Source organism: Primulina tabacum, chromosome 14 (genome assembly GCF_025594145.1).
Source record: "Primulina tabacum isolate GXHZ01 chromosome 14, ASM2559414v2, whole genome shotgun sequence".
NCBI lineage: Eukaryota > Viridiplantae > Streptophyta > Magnoliopsida > Lamiales > Gesneriaceae > Primulina > Primulina tabacum.
The window spans coordinates 29,992,919-30,011,341 of NC_134563.1; the positions used below are offsets into that span (position 1 = coordinate 29,992,919).

Below are 18,423 nucleotides of genomic sequence, written 5' to 3' on the forward strand. Positions count from 1 at the left end.
GCAAGCACGTTAAGAAAAGTTTTATGTTTATGGCACGTCTACGTATGTACGTATCTAAGTTCAAGTTTCAAGTTATGTATATTCATATATGTACATGTACGCAAGCACGTTAAGAAAAGTTTTATGTTTATGGCACGTCTACGTATGTACGTATGTAAGTTCAAGTTTCAAGTTATGTATACTCTATTTTAAAGTTGCATTTGGTTTTATTATGTAGTATTTGTTACTTCCAGTTTATACGTGTTGAGTCTTTAGACTCACTAGACTTGATCGATGCAGGTGAGGACGATTTCGAGGAGAACTAGGGGTGGGGACCAAGGAGCAGGCTTGGACTGAGCAGGAGGCTAGACCCGAGGACCGCCCATGTTTTAATGATATTTGCAATGTTTAAATACTCTGGTTTTATGTTACTGTTTGAGGTTCGAGCAAATACTTTTGGCAGACATTATTTTGAGATTTTTTCTGTTGCAACAACTTTTGAGGATGAACAGTTGTTTTATCGAATTTTGAAGGTTCGCGAATTATTTAAGAAAATTTTTAATTTTTCCGCAAATTTTAAATAGTAAAAAGTACGGTACGTTACAGGATGCATGTGAAACGTAGAACTCATGATCATTAAATCCAACATGATGCTCAATTGAATTTGCTTCCACGTATAAATGCAACACATGCATATTTTCACATTGCATTATAAACTGTAAAGCATCATCATCAACGAGATTGACTTGAATTTCATGCCAAGCTGATCTCTCCATGAATGCATATTTTGTTGACAACTTCATAGAAAATTTGGTTAGATCGATTCCTAACATTTATGAACAATTTCAACCAACTCCAACAAATTAATAGATCATAATACTCGTATCGGTCTAACAAATGGAATGATATATTCAACCGATCCATTATCGATAACTACATGACCACCAAAATACAAAAGTACATCGATATTAGATATTTTGCAAATGAAATTTGAGAGAAAAAATAAGATGAAATTGATATCTCATTTTCCGAAGTGATCATCAATTATATATACCACCAACGTTGTAGACTGTTCAAATTTAAATTATTTAATTTGACGTGCAAATTCTGAAGTTCAATAATGTCACAATTCAGAACTACAGCTTTCACGTGAAATTTTCATAACTGAGAATTCACGTGAAAGTTGACGAAATGGACGGACAATAATAATCGAAAAATGAGAAAAAAAAATATACAGTGTCCGTGCTTACAAAGCACGGACACTGGCTCCACGCTGGAGCGTCCGTGTTTCGTAAGCTCGGACGACTCCACGTTGGAAGCGCGGACGCTCAAACGTGGAGATAACGTCCGTGCTTACGAAGCACGGACCATCTCCACATAGGTCATGATTCGTGCTTCGTAAGCACGGATTAAAGTATTTCTGCAAAAAAAATTTTAAATTATTTTTGAAAATTTTTTTATTTTTTAAATTAATTATAAAAAAACCCCTAGAATGGCGTCTCATCAGCTTAAGGCGACTGACCGATCATATAATATTACTTGCTGAGTGTTTGCACAATATTTCGATTTGCGAGTGTTTCAAATGAAAAGATGCACTAATTTGTATAAAAATGATAAAAATGTAACTTCTAAAAATACAAAGATTGTAGATATTAAATTTGACCGTCCGTTTACGATCTCCTAGACCCAAAACAACATGGAGGCTCTACGTACATGTATGCACTTTGATCCATTTACCGACTCCGTTAAGCGTCATCAGGTGGCGAGGATGGGTGTAGTTTCGAAATACGTAGGATTCAATGCATTGTAGTCGGGGATTCATCGCAAACTTACAGGGAAGATATCATATATGATCTACTAGTTAATAGTGCAACGAATATCTGACCAGAGTAAGACATGTGCATTTTTTGAAAGATGTTTTCTCAGTTGCACATACCATATCACTTTTATTACTCATATATATATCACACTGTTATCGAATTCATTTGCAACTCTTGATATACCAAGGGTTGCAAATTCGATCAGAATATATGAGTTTAAGGGACCGGATTGTACGTTAACCATAACTTGAGGTTCTTGCAGGCACTATCAGTGATACATAGGAGATCATGGGGTGATGCTACTAGATGTTCTTACCATGATCTGATGGGTGAAATCATATTTGAGTTCTGACGTTCTTGATCTAGGGGTTGATGAAAGAATGTGAAAATTAGGGTCAGTCCGAATAAGAATACATGTTATTCTGAATCGTATGAAGTTGTGAACTCATTGCTAGCTATATCTTTGAACCATTGAGTGTCACACAAGTATTGGATTATGTGTTCACATTGAGATAGTCAAGTTCAAGAAGATGAATTTGGCGACTGTAGTTTGATGGACAATGGAACTGCATATTTTAGTGAAGAAGTTTACAAAATTAGCAGCTATCTAAAATTAATCAGTGGAAAATGGTATTTCGAAATTTCAATTTTCATTATGTGAACGAGATTTATACCATCGACATATCGACGCTGTCTGATCGTCAATATAGGTTATAATGAGTTCACAATTATTTATTAAGTAAATTTAGAATCTAGTAATTCAATAATAATAATAGCAGTGGTGACTAATATATATGTGTGTGTGTGCGCGCGCGTGTATATGGATAAATGAATTATACTGTATTATCAGAAGTTTATAATAATTTAATTATACATATTATTTTCAAGAATAGAAAATACATCAATGAAATATTTTGAATAATGAAATTACTGTATCATGTTTCAAGTTAATTACTGATTAGATCATGAATTAAATGTTATAAATATTTCACTAAGTATTAATATTTGAAATAACATAACTTTTACGCACAAAATTCCATTATCTCCTTCTCAAAATTTTTGGTCACCCTTATATTTCTAGGGAATATTTCGGCCACTCTTCCTCTGCGCCGCCGTCTGATCTCTGAAATTCAGGCGATCCAATCTCCACGTAAACTTCGTTTAGATCTCTTGTGCGATCTATACAAGGAACAAAGTTTCTTACTGTAAACTTTATTTGACGATCGGAAAAGGAGGAAGATCATTTCGTAGTGATTTACAAGAATGGCTATACCCGCTTAAAACCCGGAATAGTTAGAGCTGACGTTATATACACAAAGTTAAATCAGATCTAAACACCTTATAAATGATTTAAATCATACGACACTCAAAACAACATTCCGATAAGTGGAACATGCAATGTGAAGTTAATGTTAGGATTGTCAGCTGACTCTCAAGTATTACCCATAATTTACGATAAACCATTAGAGCAATCAAGTATAAAGTAAAAATAGGATCATAGTTCGAGCTTACTTATATATTACTAAAGCAGCAAAGAAGTAATATTCTATAGTATTTTTGGGAAAGTGTTATAGTAAGTTAATTGGAAATCAACTAAGTTAAGAACTAAACATTTGGCTCCAAAAGAAATTATTCTTCGGATAAAATTAATTCATGCTAACACTATCGATGGCCTCCTTCCACCCTTTTTTTTGCACCTGAGGAGGCATGGTTAATTTTGTCTTTTCAACTTGTTGGCAACGAGATAAAATAAATATATTAATTTCATTCGTGGAAACGTCGGTAGTTTCGATGCTACATGTGGGGGCACTATCCCCACATGGTTTGGATGGACAAGATTCACACATATCTGATTTTAAAAAAATTAGTGGACCTCATGTATGTTTGGCTAAATTTAGGCCATTGATTCTATCATGGGGGTAGTGCCTCTACATGTAGGATGAAATCAACCGGAAAAGTCAGTATTCATTAGACCCTTTAAACTGCTGGACAACATGATTTTAATTACGATTAAATATGTCACACAAATGGGATTCAAAATCAGTAAAAATATAAGTTATGTTTTGTGGATTAAGAAGTTAAGGATAATTTTTAACGCATTTATTTGACAAACTTTGTATGAATTTCATACATCTTCTTCTGAAGATTTTTAGGCCGAGAGAACTACTCTTTTGAATCCGTTTAGTATAAGCATGATCTGTTACCATTGACAGCTCTATTTTGCTTACAATAAATCTATTGTGAGATGATCTCACGAATATTTTTTTTGTAAAACAGATCAATCCTACCGATACTTACAATAAAAATTAATACTCTTAATATAAAAAGTAATATTTTTTCATGGATGACTTAAACAAAAGATATGTCTCACAAAATACGATCCGTGAGACTGTTTCACACGAACTTTTACCTATATTTAAAGTGTTGTTTTAATTCATTATATGGGGCTTCAATTTTTTTATTAATATATGAAATAAATTTAAGATACAGACAGTCGATTATGAATCCTTTTACATGAGTTGCACTGTTTACAGGATTGTGAAATCTTGGATAATGAAAACAAGAAATATCAGCTCAGATTACCAAATAAAGTTTCATTTTACAGACTAAATACATACAGACAAGATACGTATCATACAACTACCACTGTGAATGATATTATACCAGGAAACAATCCACAAACGGAGACAAGAAATAACTACCTGATTTTTCAACTATGGACCCTCATAAGCGTTACAAGGAAATCAAATGGACCTAATCTCCCTGAATAATGAACTGCACCGTCTGCATTCCAAAAGTACCGTGTTCTTTGCATTGTTTAAGGTTTCCTACATCAGTTGTAATGTTTAAAACTCGGATTTCATCAGCCTCGTACGAGGTTTTATGGTAATGTCATCAATAGGATTATGCTGCTCCACATGAATGTAGTCTCTTGTTTTCAGAACCTAGAACATTTTCACATCAAAATACAAAGATCAGGAACAGTTCATCCAAGTCGAGGACGCCAAAACCGCTTTTACCAGGCCAGGCTCCGGAAGATAATTTTGGCAAAGCTAAAATATAGATCATGCGAAGTCAGCAAATTGAAGAAAGATATACTAACGGGTAAAAATGACTATAAGCGTGTTTCTCATGATATGACAGAATTCTACATCAAGCAGAACAGCTCCAATCACTTTGTTAACAATCTGATTTGAAAGATAAAAAATGGCCATTAATTATTTCGCTAGATGCCAACAGCAATTAGTCCAACAACAGAGCAGTTTGTATCCGATTTAATTCAAGATCCTACACGCATGGGTAATATTTGAAAAAACACAAAGGAAAGAAATCTCCCCAAAGGTTGACCGTATCAACTAAGAACCATATCAAAAAATTTACAAAGGGCGAACTCTCAACTAAGAACCATATCCAAAAATTTACAAAGGACGAACTCTCCATTACGCTCTCTAATTTTCTTGACCTCAGATTTATTTTGCTAAACAACGATTTCCTTTGTATACTCAAAAGATAACTAAACGAATAAAAAATTAAAGCTAGAAAGATTTTTCAGGAATTTCTTCTAAAACAAGTTGAAACTTACCAATGCTTCAAAAAATAATCTCGAAGCTTCTTTACGTGATTTACCAATCAAGAGACTGTCCATAGAAAGAGATTTCCTTCCAAACTCTTCCTCCTTAACAAATATCATTTGGAGATATTTGGAAACAGCTCTACAAAATATAATGAAAGATTTTAGGAAGGTCCTAAGAAAAATAGCATTTATAGGCAAAGAACATCATCCATACCATTTATCAAGTCCAAATAAATAAAATTTTACACAATATATGGACTCCATTGTCATCACTCATACAAATCACGATCATCAAATTCCTAGTTCTCAACAGGAATTAGTAATTAATAATTCATTTAGCAATACCTGCAAAGAAGCAGTATAATTAAGATTCCACTCAGCAAGACATACCAAATAACAACGCCACAACTCTTGTGGACATAACATCCAAAGAAATTTTTTTACAACCATTCTAAGCCCACAGATTACAAATTCCTAGAATGTTTGAACCAAGTTGTTCAACACTGCAAGCACGCATTTAAGTTTCATCAGAGTAGAGCAAAGTACACAAATCAATTACTTAACTAGTGACCATTTGCACTCAGAGTTTTTTAAAATCCTCAACTTTTTGGTTGACTAGAAACACAAAATATAAGGAGGTAGGGTTGGTAAATCAAGTAGAGAATCCAAACTCGTTATTGTCATTCTTAATAAGTGCTTTGAAAGATCCCTTTAGACACTGTAAATAAGAAACACTGTTGATAAGAAACGTTAGGTCATGAGATCTGACTTATTCGTATCAAATATTAACAATGAACGCTCGAGCACCATAAATATTTCTAACTGTTTCCCTCATAAAGGTGAGGCAGAAAACAGCTGACCTCAAAGGTATTTCAAAAAGAGATTTGTGACAAATGTTTTCAAAATCACTACGCCAAGATCCTTTATGATCTAATTCTACTATTAGTTAATAAATTGATGGGATGGCAGCAAATCAGAGACAATGGTAAAGAAATGCCTTATTGTCAACATCTAAATAGTCATCAACCAGAGCATATACCTAGTACGTGAAGACCATCCACTGTTGTCAGTGACTCGTGTTTCTTCACCATCAGGCATATAATCATCAGCTAAGTCGTCAAGCTCATCGTCATCAACATTTAGAAACTCTGAAACCTCAAAGAAAAATGAGTCAGACCTTGGTAATACATGAAGACACGAGCTTAAATTCCAAAGACTGAAGACATGATCATGGAAAAACTATAAACAATAATCTGCCACAACTGCAAGGACAATCACAACTTGACATTGCCACAGCCCAAGGTGAATCAGGTATGTTCTGGCAACATTCACTTGTGATGGTGTAGCTGCATTATAACCAACCACACAGCAAGCATCTTTTACTCTATTTGGTAACTGGACTTGCTAATGTTTCTGATGTTCACTAATACTCATGCCCTTTATGTAAAAGAGTTTTCATTTATCGTATTTCTTTACATCAATAGCCATGTAATATGTAGCTCCAACTCTAATTAACATATTGGCAGAAAAGAAAATGAATTATGTTACGGAGATAGAACCACACCTGTGTCATTTCCAGAAGCCAAATAAAATTCCTGCATAAAATTGACCAGAAATTAAAGTTAAGGGAAGCTTTAGCTCAAACAAAAATGTTCAACTCATAAATATACAGACAAAAATAACGGTAGAATGGTTTCTTAATGACAAGAGTTAAAATTATATTTGGAAACAAGGTGTTGACACATAACTTTTTATAAGTTTTACTTCAAAAGATTAAATTAGGGAGATTATATTTTACACTTAAGTTCCAGCTATGGTAAGAGTAAGACTTTTATCACCTAATATCAATATCAATACAAAGTGAATCACGTACACAGTAAAGGAACAAAAAGATCTTGTAAAACTTTGATTAATCAAGCGTATTTCAAGGATAGAAGATATTTGGTGCAAAAGGGGTATGTTATAGATATTCTTCTAAAGAAGCCATATATAATGAAATTTGTTCACAGTCGCACTGTATTTGGATCTATGATTTGTCGAGGAAAGTCATTTATGTTGCATTTTCCTATCAAGAAGTTGAAAATTTTCAAATAAAGATGTAGAGAAAAAAATGAAAGTAAATGAACAATTACTTCCATTTTTTTCTACAAAGCACATTAGTACAAAATCTATTCATAATCTTACGTATAACCACCAAATGTATTTTTTCCAAGTGTTAAACCAAAAGGAATCCAAGATTGAAACAGTCGAAGACAACACGACCCACTTCTTGACATTCTAAACTCTCCAACACGATTAAAGTTGTCCAAACACCTTTCATTGTTAACCCACTTTCCTATTATAAAAATGAAAACTCCTAAAAGAATTCATCTCCTGAGACCTAACATTCGAATAATTAAGGGGGAAAGCATTGTAGCACTTGATGCAGGATAATGGATAACATGGGGAATGTTTCAGTTGCAGCCCGAACATAAACAAAACATTAGTTATAAGAAATTATGGCAAAGAAGGAGAAACTTACATCTCGACCATGAAGGCCAAACGTGGGACTGACTTCATTAATAAAATCATTCTTCTCTTCAGTTTCATCTCCACCAATTACTTGTCCATTGACTAAATCCACCATTGAAGGATCCAACCCAACAGTAGGTGCATCAGCCTTCTGCTCCAGTAAAACATTCGGCTCATCCTCATTAAAGGAAAAGTTTTTCTCAAAGACCTCATTTAACCCTGCCTGAAGCCTACCAGTTGTATCATTATTCCTATCGTTGTGTTCAATTGACTCAGGGTCAGCAACATCAGCATCAACCGCAATATCATTTGTTTCCACACCAGCTACATCCATAACAAGCTCCTGTTGTGAAACCTTGGTCTCCACAACATGAAAAGCCTCAATCTGGTCTTGACCGACGTCGCCTTCCTCCAGCCTGCTATCACTTAGTGGAGGATTCTCACAGGGAATAGCTATCTCATTATCGGTGACCAAACTCGGTTCACAGCTTGCCCCCATTCCACCGTGGTCTGCCACATTAAGACCATTGAACCCATTATCACTTTCTATGTATGGGCTCAAAACATTCTCCGTATTTCGGAAAGATAAATGTGGTTCGAATGTAGTCTCAAGAAAGGTATCATTTTTGTCATTACATGAATCTAAATTTGTCTCAGCCACAGTTTCAAGGGAAACAACATTTTCATTATTTTGAGAAGGTAGCCTTGACTCTGCCACAATGTCAACAGAAGCACCCATTGCATCATTCTCGCAAATTCTGATCGCACTCATATCTCTTACTTGACTGTACAAAGTTGCCAACTCGATCGACATGCCTAAATATATAAAGCAAATTAGCATAAAGAATGGCCTTAAACATTCTGAAGTTTCTACTGAGGCACAAATAAACGGTGAAGGAAAACATTAAATTGTCAAGAAACGAATACTCACTCTTGTCAAAAAGTTCCCCAAATAAGTAATAAATAGAGGAAGAAAATTAAAATACGCGGAAATCCAAAGACCAAAATAGGCTACTGGTATGTTATAAAAAAGAGAAGTTGATCAACAATTTTTCATGAGTAGCAAAACCACAAACTTCAAAGAAACTAGATCCCAGACCAGGTTTGTGAAACCGGCCACATCATTTTGTCAGTACCACATCATATATAGCAGAACATGAATCAGTCATGAAACAAGTACACTATATGGAAACTTTCTCAACTAGAAAATGAAGAACTAATATGATGCCAAACAATAAAAAAAAGTTGATCTTCTGAAGAAAAAAGCTTGTGCATAACAGGCTCGCAATAAGATTGATAGGTCCTGATATATACCATGAGATTAATAAAATATCTATTCAATACTTGAATTTACAACATAGATACAACGCAATAAAGAGAATACTGCTACAATAATCTCACCTGTAACTATTGCTTCCCGAAAAATTTCATCTTCTAACAACTGTTTTTGAATCATTGAAATTTCAGGGCGTGTGCAAGGAGCTTTCTTTCTTACACGTCTAATGTCTTCAGAGTTTGTCAGCTGTTGTCGTATAGTACTTTCAAGGAGCAAAGACAAAGTTTTAAGAATAATGAGAAAAGCAAGCAACTATCTTATACTAAAAGTCAGATACAAACACTAGATAGTTCAAAACAACGAGGCGGCAAATCTGATTGGTTCATATGTATTTCATAGGCACTGTGCCAGAAGAACCAATAAAATGCAAATACAAAAAAAATAAAATTTCCTATTACATCTAGATGATCTTTAGAAAAATGAAATAAACTGGTGTGAAAAAGAAATAACGCAAATGAGAATATGAAATCACCAAAGGTGATAAGCAACAATCCATCCAGTTTATCTTATAATACGTAGTCAAGTATCAAACATTGAATCCAGCCATGCAACATGTTCAACTTTAATATGCAAGCAAGGAAAGTGGCATGACGATAAAGTAAAACATAATATCAAGTCCAAAAGAAAGAACATACTCTCCATGTAAAACCATGGTATCATCCATTATCACTTTTCTTTTGGAAGGACCTGAATGGGGAGCAGAACGATTACGTTTCATAGACGTCACCTCGGAAAAAGGAGGCGTGGGCTTCACTTTCATGACTGAAGATCTTCTTCCAACTGAAAAATTAATTTTTTGGAAAAATTGGAATCGAGGCAATAGAAATCCAGTTAATGAAGAAAGTACCATATACCTAAAATGGAAGACAACAAATCATCATCATCAGGAATAGACTCTGCAGTTCTTTTAACACGAACTAGTCTCGAAGATTCAGCGGAATTCAGACTCTGCTCTGTCAGAGTACTTTCAGTAAAGCTGCGTTTTTTGCCCGTTAAGATTTTGCTGCCAGCATCACCTTCATCAAGCCCTTCAAAGTTCTTTGGCAAAACCTCTTCAATCATGTTTCTATGTAGATCTGCACACCCATCTGGTACTGAAAGCAGTTTTTCGGGAGCAGGTATCTGAGATTCTTCAAAAGTATTTAAATTTTCAAGTAGCGTTTCCTGAGAATTTGCATTACACACTTGACCATCAGGTTGTCCGGATGACATGTCAATATCTTTACGCAATACTTGTTCTCGCATGTGATTTGCCTTCAAACTTAGTTCCGAATTCTCAGTTACAGGGCATGCCTTATCTGATGAAATTAAGGCCATCGATATCAAATCAAAGAGATTCACACATTGAAAAGACAATCACTGCTATGCACAACCAAATCTGCTGCATTGTAGGTTGCTTATTGGATGTTAAATAAGCATGGCTATTACATCAACTCCTGGCTACTTTTAACAATCTATCTAGATTTATAACTTGAATGAGTTGTAACTAATAAATTTGCCGAAGATTCAGGGAGTTAAGAAAGTATGAGCCTGTGGGACAGAAGAAGTTGATCTTGCAAGCACACAAATAACACAAAATATTATAGCATCAAATATATAGGGAGTCATATTTAACTAAAAATTGCACTTATTTCAAACACTAAGACTACTCCGAAAGTGCCTGTGTTGACTTAACTGCCAAATTAATTAACAGACATAATATCAAAGGAAACTATCGATCAAACACACACGTATTGCACGCATGCATATTAGTGATCTCGTTTTTTTTTTTTTTTTTTGCAAAAAGTGATTTAAATTTCATGATTTTCGCAAATTTAAAAATATGAATTATATATTATATCATTATTAAATGAAAGATGTGTTATATAAAATAGACCAAAATATAACAAAGTACAGGGTAGTTATTCTGAGCGATAATTTTGGAAACTGAGAAAGGTCATATGAAGAAAAACCAAAGACAGTTATCATGATATGCTCTCATTTGATTAACAGTATAGATAAATCAGGGTGTAATTTGAAATTTCTACTGTCATAGATTATCATGTATTATGATTGACTAGCCAACCTGTTATTGCTGTCTCCCTTCCAGATGTAGCCAAAGCAGTGATGTCGGTTAGTACATCAGCATCAGCTGACATGCTACATCCAGAATTTGTCACATCAGGTTGTTCCAAGTTTGAATTACATGGCCTGAGAAATGGGGTTTCTCTTGTCGCAACTTTTTCAAGAACATCATGTTTCAAAACAGAGGAATCTGTAGGTTCCTGATAAGCCTGAGTTTGAGTATTGAGATATGATTTATCATGATTACATGCACTTCCGACACTTCCAGGAACTTCAACCACAACTGACGATTGATCTTTTATCGAAACACTCTCAGATCCAATTGTATTGAGACATTGATCATCACAGGGCTCATCCATTACACGACAATGTGTTTTCACTTTATTGACAGTTTCATTCGGTATATCTACCCTATAGTTAACATCTGATGCCTCGATCTGATCAGCCATTTCAGAAGAGGGCTTATACACTGATGAGGACTCATCTATCGATACATGTGCTGCATCAGCCTCGATGAAGGTAGATTCTCCCAGTTGATTTGAGTGTTTGATTTCCAAAACTTCTAATCGGTACCCATTCTCCGCTAGTGGCACATGATTAGTTACATCACAATTTGTACCATCATGTGAACCACAATGTGCTTCTTGTTTATCCTCGCGTACAATACTTTTTGAATTATCTTGCAAAGTAGATTCTGTTAAATGATATTCTGATTCCAGATGATCATCACATGCTGAAGCCTCTTTAACACTGGAGAGATTTGATTCCTCTACCAGTCCAGGAGTACTAGGAGCATGAGCATTGTCCACGAGATCAGTGAATTCATCAGCAGCACCAACCTGCATGAGAAAGTCATCAAGAAAAAATGAATTTCCACAAGGTGAACATTTTAACATGTCCTGTAAAACTAACCAACAACAGCAATATCGTTAAACAAATTTTTTTATGTAACCGTAAACATCAATGAGAATTGAGAAATGCAAAATGAAGGATAGACATGTAGACTAGCTATCTATCAAAATAATTATAGAGCTCCAAAAGCTACCTTGTTTTCTAAATTGATATTGTTATCTTCATAATGCCCATCTTGTTCAGGAGTGGCAAGTGATCCAAAAGTGGCCTGGGGTTCAGCACTGGCATCACAAAGGTGTTATGCGTCATCGGTATGCTTTTATAAAGTAAAGAACTTATCAAAGCATCAATCACCACTGAATAATACAAGCTGATTGAAGCTGATAATATGAAATCGAATATTTCAAGAAAGAAGAATAACGACGGCCAATAAGGTTCACGTAAATTATTTCAGATAGAGCAATAACAGAATCAAAAGACTGTTCAGATGATAATGCACAACTAGCAATTGTGAAGAAAGAAGGGTATTAGCAGAATTCTCTCTGTTTCTATATTTTGATAATTCAACGTATACTTATGTTTCTTATACACAGACATTCAGAGACAACCACCATATATCCTAGCCAAACCTAAAATTAGAGATTAAATGATGAACAAGCTTCACGTACATAAAAAGAAATAGAACCAATGCAAGCAACTTTTCCAAATAAACCAAAATTATGATAGACTTTGTGTAATTAATAGGTTGGGTTGAAGGGTATCTGAGTGGATAAGTCATTTTACTCCTAATTCAAATACTTAAACCAACTTGCTTATTTAATAATTAAATGAAACCAAAATAAAAACCGATAGTCGAGCAAAGAACAATTATAGAAAAATAGGTGTCTAAACATCAATCATCAGTATTGTGCAAATTATGAAGCATGGAAGCAAACTAGGACCAAAGCCATCAAAGAACAATTAATCCCATTTCCATTTGAACTTCACTGTTTCACCAGTTCAAACATGCTCAACCTAACCCATACATTTTGTATTACGCCAAAGCTCAAGTCATGGCCAAAATATCATTGAAGAATGATCAACTCAAGGGTTTACGTGGCAAGACAGGAACTATTGGGTTTGGGAGAAGCAGATCACAATTTCTTACGTCAGACAGCCAAAATTAAATTTGGCATTTAGCTAGAATTCATGAATTTTGATAATTGTTCACAATTTAATTCTGAACTTCTAAGTTATGTCTATCATTTCTTGGAACCAAAAATAATTGAATCTTGACCTATCTCGGATCAATCCACGGATCCAACGCCACAATAACACTACGTAAAATGGACTAATATATCATGCTTCTTCTTATCGATCACTTCAAGTCTGTGAAACACTCAATGGAAAAAATGGTACATGAGTGTTGCCTTTTATAACCAACCACTCATAAACAGACCATGAAATATTATTGATAATCAAAAAATTCCAAACACCGATATAATTGGATAGAGAAAGGAAATCACTTAACCAACACCACAAATGGTAAAAGTGAAGTAGTGAACCAACCTCAAATCAGCATGATGTGCAGAGCCAATTTTGTTCAAAAACAATTCCTGCATGTAAATGTTCAAATATTAGAAAAGAAAATGTGGAAAGATATTTGTAAGAGCTAAATACATGACATACGTAGCCATGAAAAACTCAATAGGTTTGTTATGTATCGGTGTGTCCAACACAATGACATGGCGATACAATTGTATCACCTCCACGGAGTGTAGATCTATTTTAATCATTAAATTTTTGCTCTAATAGGGAAGAATATACAAATCTGCTCTAATAGGGAAGAATATACAATCAAACGAAATATTAACACAATCAAACATAATTTAAGAATTTTGGGGATCTGTTCGTCTCAGGATTTCATCAGCCAAGTCACTTCCGTCATACTCACTCCAAAATGTAAAAATATTTAGCAAATAACTTCTTAAAATCAAGATGTTATGCAAATTAGCAAACCTGCAATTATTTCTTTCACTCACAAACAGTTTCAGGAGTAAAGAAAGTGCATTTCAATATGGAATTATTTAGACAATCCCAAGTGTAAATGTAGCATATCACTGAAGATTTTGCAAATTTTGAAGTTAGCTCACACTAGAGGACAAATTTACTCTGTTTTATAGATAGAGACTCATAGAACCAAAAACAAGTGCCATCCCACTATCAAAATCAAAAATAAAATCAAAGTAATCCAGGTGTTCTACAGTTAGCATCACAAGATCATAACATGTCTACAACAGTTCAAAGTTTAAAGAAAGAAAACATAATAACAGCATCTAGAGAGTAGTGTACCTCGTCAAGGTCCAATCCAGATGCATCACCATCTCCAAATCTCTCTATTAACAAAATAAGAAACAATAAGGACCGAGAATGCATGTAGAAGCATCGCAGTTTAATGAAAATAATAAATAACTTCATATTTTGATTGCTGGGATTACTTTTTCATAATAAATACAAGGAAAAGGATGCAAAAATTTTAAAAAAGCTAAAACAGAACGGTATTTTTTTATGGATAATAGAGAACACTATTGGGGAATTGCAAGGATAGCACTAACCATCAAGACCAAACTTTGATGTTGAGTAACTGACACCCTCCATGGAATCTTGAAGGGTGATTTGCTCTCTTGAACTAATATGATGATCCACATAGTTGCTGCAAATTAAAAGGCGGCACTGTGATTGAAAACAGGTCAAAATGCTCGCACTTCAAAAACAAATCACATAATATTTTCTTAACGTCCTTGTAAAAAATCAGAGTGATCAAGTCAACCACCATATTTTATGAATGTCTTGTCTTGGTGTATCATATGATGTTATGCATCTCATCTAATTAGAAACCCTCTATCTTTATCCCAGAGAGACAGTTGTTCCAATCAATTATTAAGCCAATTACTTGAACTTTGTGTATGCAATGCACTTATATTGACAAGTAGTAGGCTTCAAATTTAATACCTGACAGATCTTCAAAAAATATTCCCTTCAGTTGTTTATTAAGTGGATGGTAAACCTATATCAACTACCATTTCATGCAAAGATTATTCATCCAAGTTGAGCAGTAATTTTGTTTTGCTCTGTAAGTTTAGTTGGAATGATGTCTTATTTTTTATTTTTTCATATTGTATTTATTAATAATTTTTTTCCTTCTCGGAAGATGAAGCTCGTTTAAATGATATCATAGCTATCTTGTGAAAAACGAGAACTAACCCATGTAAAATGTCATTATCTGGAAGCTCAAAATCATCAAGATCAAATGTTTCTGGCAAGGTGATGGAGTGATAAGGAGCCTTTGATTGTTCTGGAGGTAAATCCACAGCAGTAGAGCGAAAAGCCTGCTTGATTTTGAGTAAAGCCTCACTGCAATCATCAAAGAGGTAGTTCACCTTTCTATTATATATCCTCACCACACCAAGCAGAAGATGGCTGGACAACCGAAGCGCAATAGGAACCTCAGGAAAAATTATAGAATCTGCACAAGATAATCAGATTACATTCAATGACAAAAAAAACCACCATAACAGTAAGAAAGAAACCGTACAGAAGTTCCAATTTTTATATACACAAAAAGGAGATGAATCAGATAAACAATTTCAAATTTTGGGAGTAGAAATAATAATTCTGATTAATACAAATAATATATATTTTCGCAAACTGCCCACAATAAAAGGAAAAAGGAAATAACAATCAACAACCTTTTAGTGACTCAATAATTTATGAATAGTAATATGTAGCATCAAACGAATAGGTGCAGATTGACGTGATTACGATTGTCCTATTCTTTTGTAAGACAATCACAAAACAGTTATTATGGTAAGAGAACAGAAGAAAATTGTCTTTTCCAGAAACATCCGTCAGTCTCTCCCGATCTTCCTAAAAAGCGGACATTGTTTTACCAGATAGATAGTCTCTCCCAATCTATTCAGCTCAATTTTACAGCCCTTTCGATTCAGATACTTCATTTATCAATTGCCAAATCATGTGATTTTCTTTCCAGGTTCAAGGAATAAACAGGCTTGTCTACTGCAGTCTGCAAGGTAACTTCTCGAGCCAACAAATATCGAGACAACCACACATACTCAAAAAGGATAAACTAAATCATATTTCACAAGTATGAGAAATGCAATTCTTGCTTACTTTGCCAAATTTTTTCTATTTAAAATAATTTTGAGTCGCCTAATTACCTCTTTAATATCGGACACGAAAGATGGAATGAGTAATGAAGAGAATAGAGTGCCTTTAATTCATAGTACATTAAGATTTCATCCATCCAATCTAAGCTCGATACTCTCAAATACTCTCATAGTTTGCAATTATTTCACACATTATAGTAAGCATTAGCTTTGCATTAACTTCTTATTCCTGTAATAACGGATAAGCATAGTGCATTCTTATGCACATTAAATTAGCCATAGGATAATAAGACACCGGTTGTATGAAGACTGCCATCTTCTCCTCAAATCCTGGATATAAGAAAACAAAATTCCCAACTTATATTTGATAGCAATTATTCAACTCCATTGAATTCACAGACGACCAATTAGCCAAAACATCATCAGAGATTCTATTTTAAATATATCGATCAAAATATGCATTTCAAAATTACAAAGTTACCTGTTTAATCTGATTCTTGTCAAATATACAATGAGAACATACATAAAATAAATATTGATATATGGTGTAAATTAGATTGAAAAAAAGGGGGACATTTTAAAATAAAAACTAGAGCTTTACCCACGGAGACTCCAATATCAGTATCAGCAACCTGATTCTTTCGAAGCTTCCGCTCCAAATGTGCCGCTATCCATATGGTCCCCAGCGGCCCTTTCTTTGCCAATATGAATTGCGAATAAAACATTTATCTTCCTTTTTTCTTCTAGCACGAACTAATAATCATTCACTCATACAAACTACTCACTCCAAGGTCTTATTTTACTTCTAATTATCTATACTTGATGCATACACAACATTTAAACCCAAGAATAGAGAAACCCTAATTTCAACTATAAATAATTTTAAAAAGAGATCTTTTGGCTTGAACAGGACCCCCGTCAGTCAAATTAAGCACAATTAGCACTCAATTCCAACTACAGAAACCCACCTTGATTCTTCATAAAGACCCACGCATTACAGGTAAATACCCACTCAAAAAACCTCGAAACGGCAAAAGCTTAGGCTCCACGGAAAAACTCATCAAAACTATGAGCTCAAACAATACAGATAAGCTTAAATTGAGAAACCAAATCTCCAAATCAAGCAAGATCGAACCCGCGGCAGTTTATGCATACCCAAAAACGTATATACGCAAATAATCCTATGCATAATCTGTATACAAGACAGCACGAAGTGCGAACTCTAAAGGGAAACTTGGATTCGGGTGTAATCCAAGGGAAATTCAAATGAATTTTGATTTTCAGCGTTTAAAATCTCTATCTTCTAAAATCATTCGAGTTTTTTTGGAAACGAAGGCACCTTCAGGTTCGAATTCCGAGTTAGGAAGACATTAGTGTGGACTGGTGCAAGTGCATGCTTGAGATTCTTCAGATGCTGTCTTGGTCGAGAATCAACGGTCCAGATTTGAGGATTGGGTTACCTGCTTTTGGACAGCCGAAGGATTGCGTGGGTCTTTCGGACTAAAGCAAGACAGCGCGTGACGTTAGTACTCTCCCCCAGAGCAGTCCACTCTTCTTCTGGTTGTGTACTGTGGAAGTTTGTTAGAAGCAGATAATTCCACGGAGAATAAAAATAAAAACAAGGAGTCAGTTGGAAATAAATTCTTAAATTCATATATAATTTTATTCTAAATCTTTGTATCTAAAAAACTTTGTTTCCATCCCCTAAATTATTAAAAAAATCCAAAAATATACTTATATATGTTAATTAAAGTGATTGATCTTACTGGACCATAAATGATATCAGAGCCAAAGTAAAATTATTTCAAACATATAAAGCTATTATTACATAGTTTAGTGGATGAATATATTATATTATTCACTAAATATAGATGGAATTCAGGGGTCGAAGATATAGAAATGCAACTTTTATTGGCCAAAATGTCAAGTCCTTGGAGAGACATGCTAATAAAAGAATATGTCACTGGAAATCCAGATACGTTGGCACGAAGAGCATATTTTCTCAAAAGAAAATTGGTAGAATGGTGTCAAATAGCAGCATTACAAAAGAATTACAAACGATTAAGGGGTATTAGCAAACGTGATCCTTTGTGTTATAAATAAAATGACTTTCCAACAATT

At 34.3% G+C, this 18,423-nt stretch overlaps 1 protein-coding gene across 1 annotated transcript; it reads right to left on the bottom strand.

Annotated features, from left to right (window-relative positions):
• Positions 1-4,353: 4,353 nt before the first annotated feature.
• On the bottom strand, positions 4,354-17,849 carry LOC142525163 (sister chromatid cohesion 1 protein 4-like). Its single transcript, XM_075629341.1, has 15 exons — positions 16,904-17,849; positions 15,380-15,641; positions 14,731-14,828; positions 14,468-14,511; positions 13,685-13,731; positions 12,330-12,417; positions 11,286-12,123; positions 10,075-10,518; positions 9,856-10,000; positions 9,286-9,422; positions 7,895-8,700; positions 6,938-6,968; positions 6,413-6,521; positions 5,383-5,512; positions 4,354-4,744 (listed from the first exon to the last, which is right to left on the bottom strand). The coding sequence occupies exons 1-15, from the start codon at positions 17,025-17,027 to the stop codon at positions 4,646-4,648; spliced, it is 3,402 nt and encodes a 1,133-aa protein (XP_075485456.1). The 5' UTR covers positions 17,028-17,849; the 3' UTR covers positions 4,354-4,645.
• Positions 17,850-18,423: the final 574 nt, after the last annotated feature.